Below are 2,041 nucleotides of genomic sequence, written 5' to 3' on the forward strand. Positions count from 1 at the left end.
TTAATTATGATATCAGAATGATCCAGGTGTCAAAATGTAGCTTTTAAAGACAAGAATCTGAAAATGTAATTAGGTCATTTTTACCAAATTTGACTTAATCCTCATTTTGATATGATGGGTCACACATTTCAGAATGAAAACTGGCATTTTAATGTGTGACAGTGGCCTGTATCAGAACTATATCTCTGCTATTTATAACAAATTAAACAGAGTGAAAATCGGGTAAAAATTCTTGGCGTTCTGATTATTTTAATTGGGCAAACAGCTGCCTCAGTACAAATAAATGTACTGGGGGTGCAAGAGGGAGCAGCATCAGTCTGTAGGGTGTTTTATTGGTGGACTCATGCAGTTTATTTAGTATTATATAGAAGTTAGTGTGCTTTATTTTTGCTATGGAAACACCTCAAAATCCCTGAYGGTTTAGGCTCCATMAATGATTTTATAAAGATTTTCATTTAAGAAAGTATAGGCCACGCCCACTTTATTTGTGCATAATGACCTTTCAGATTTAGGTTCTAATCAAGGGTCTGTAGGTCTGTGCAAAGTTTCATGAATATCCCATATGCCATTATTTGTGAAATTTTTTGTGGTTTATAGCGCCCCCTATGCATCATTGACTTTAAAATTTGGTCAAGCTACTTAAAACAGACTTCTGTACTATATGTATAATTTTTCTGTGATTATGTACTACTATTTGGAAGGTATAGGAGAATTCCTGTTTAGCTAGCTTGCCTGAGCTATTTGCCTAGCCATAACYCATGCATTTTATAATTTTTGTACTTGTCCTTCAAGATTTACAGTCTTCATACTAACTAGATACAGGATGATGAGTTTGGTGGCAATCAGACTTTAAATCTTTAAAACAAAGCCAAAAGTAGATTTTGCAAATTTTGCGCTATTGGGAAAAAAAAGAAGTTTAGACGGAAAAGGGCGTGGCCAATACCAAATGACTCAGTAGCTACGTTTACATGGACAAAAGTAATCGGATTAAAAGGTCGTTCGGAATAAAAAGGCGTCATTTAAACACCCCATTCGGGTTATTCTGATCCGATTCAGCTCGWTCCGAATGAATTTTTAATCCGAATGAGTCGGGTGGGTTATGCCGATTGATAATCGGAATGGCGTGCATGTAAACACTTAATCCGATCATCTTATTGTGATTGTAGAAAACTGACCTGTGTGCGCAGGTCTTCTGACTTTCATTTACCTGGTTCTGCTCTTAGAGGCGGCGGGACAGCAGTGGGACAGCAGCGCTCCAGCTGCGCTGCGCCGCGCAGAACTTTTCCTCCATGCTCTCTTAACAGATACAAAAGGAAAATAACAGCAGACGTTGCTTCGCAAAAAAAAAAAAAAAAAAACACTTACTGCTTCATCTGCAGCTGCAGCATGTTCCTTTTCAATCCTTGCTGTTTTTATATTGACAGAACTTCTTCTGAAAGTCCAGTCCATGGACCTGATGAAGACCCCGTCAGGTGTGAACCGGACCGAACATCACACGGATCGGTACCAAACTGACAGACTGATCATCCGCAGGGGCCAGACCTTCCAGATGTGGATGACCCTATCCCGACCCTTTGACCCTAAGTCTGACACGCTCCATCTAGTTCTTAAAACAGGTGAGTCTGAGAAGTTTGTTTTTATGGCCCAGCATGGTCCCACTTCTACACAATCCCTAAGATAATTAATTAATCCTATATCGCCATTTGTATCATATTTGCTATGCTGGATTCTGTGATTTATATTTTATCAATGTGGTCAAAAATTTTCTCAAAAACCTGTTGTATATCATTTGAGACCTGTATTCTGCCCTCTGGTGGATTACAAATGTACTGCAGGAAGTGGAACCTTTTTTTTTTTGCCTTTTCAAAATGTCTGCTGACATGAGGTCAGCCACTCATTTTATTCAGGAAAACTTTTACTAATTTTGGAGAAGTTCTGGTAAGAATAACATCAATCAGGTCTAGAGGTCCCGAGCCCCAGCAGGCAGTCACCAGGCCAGGCCGGCACACACCCCAGCCCCAGACCCCGGGAACCCCCAGCA

General features: G+C 39.9%; 1 protein-coding gene across 1 annotated transcript in view; it reads left to right on the forward strand.

Moving 5' to 3' along the window:
* The window catches only part of LOC106532550 (protein-glutamine gamma-glutamyltransferase K), a gene marked incomplete at its 3' end in the record, with an annotated part of 32,714 nt that overhangs the window by 956 nt on the left and 29,717 nt on the right, over positions 1-2,041 (forward strand). The window contains 1 exon segment of the mRNA XM_014028642.1: positions 1,425-1,616. Within this exon segment, the coding sequence (XP_013884096.1) occupies positions 1,425-1,616 (192 nt within the window).

This window comes from Austrofundulus limnaeus, unplaced genomic scaffold (genome assembly GCF_001266775.1).
Source record: "Austrofundulus limnaeus strain Quisiro unplaced genomic scaffold, Austrofundulus_limnaeus-1.0 Scaffold791, whole genome shotgun sequence".
In the NCBI taxonomy this organism is placed as follows: Eukaryota; Metazoa; Chordata; class Actinopteri; order Cyprinodontiformes; family Rivulidae; genus Austrofundulus; species Austrofundulus limnaeus.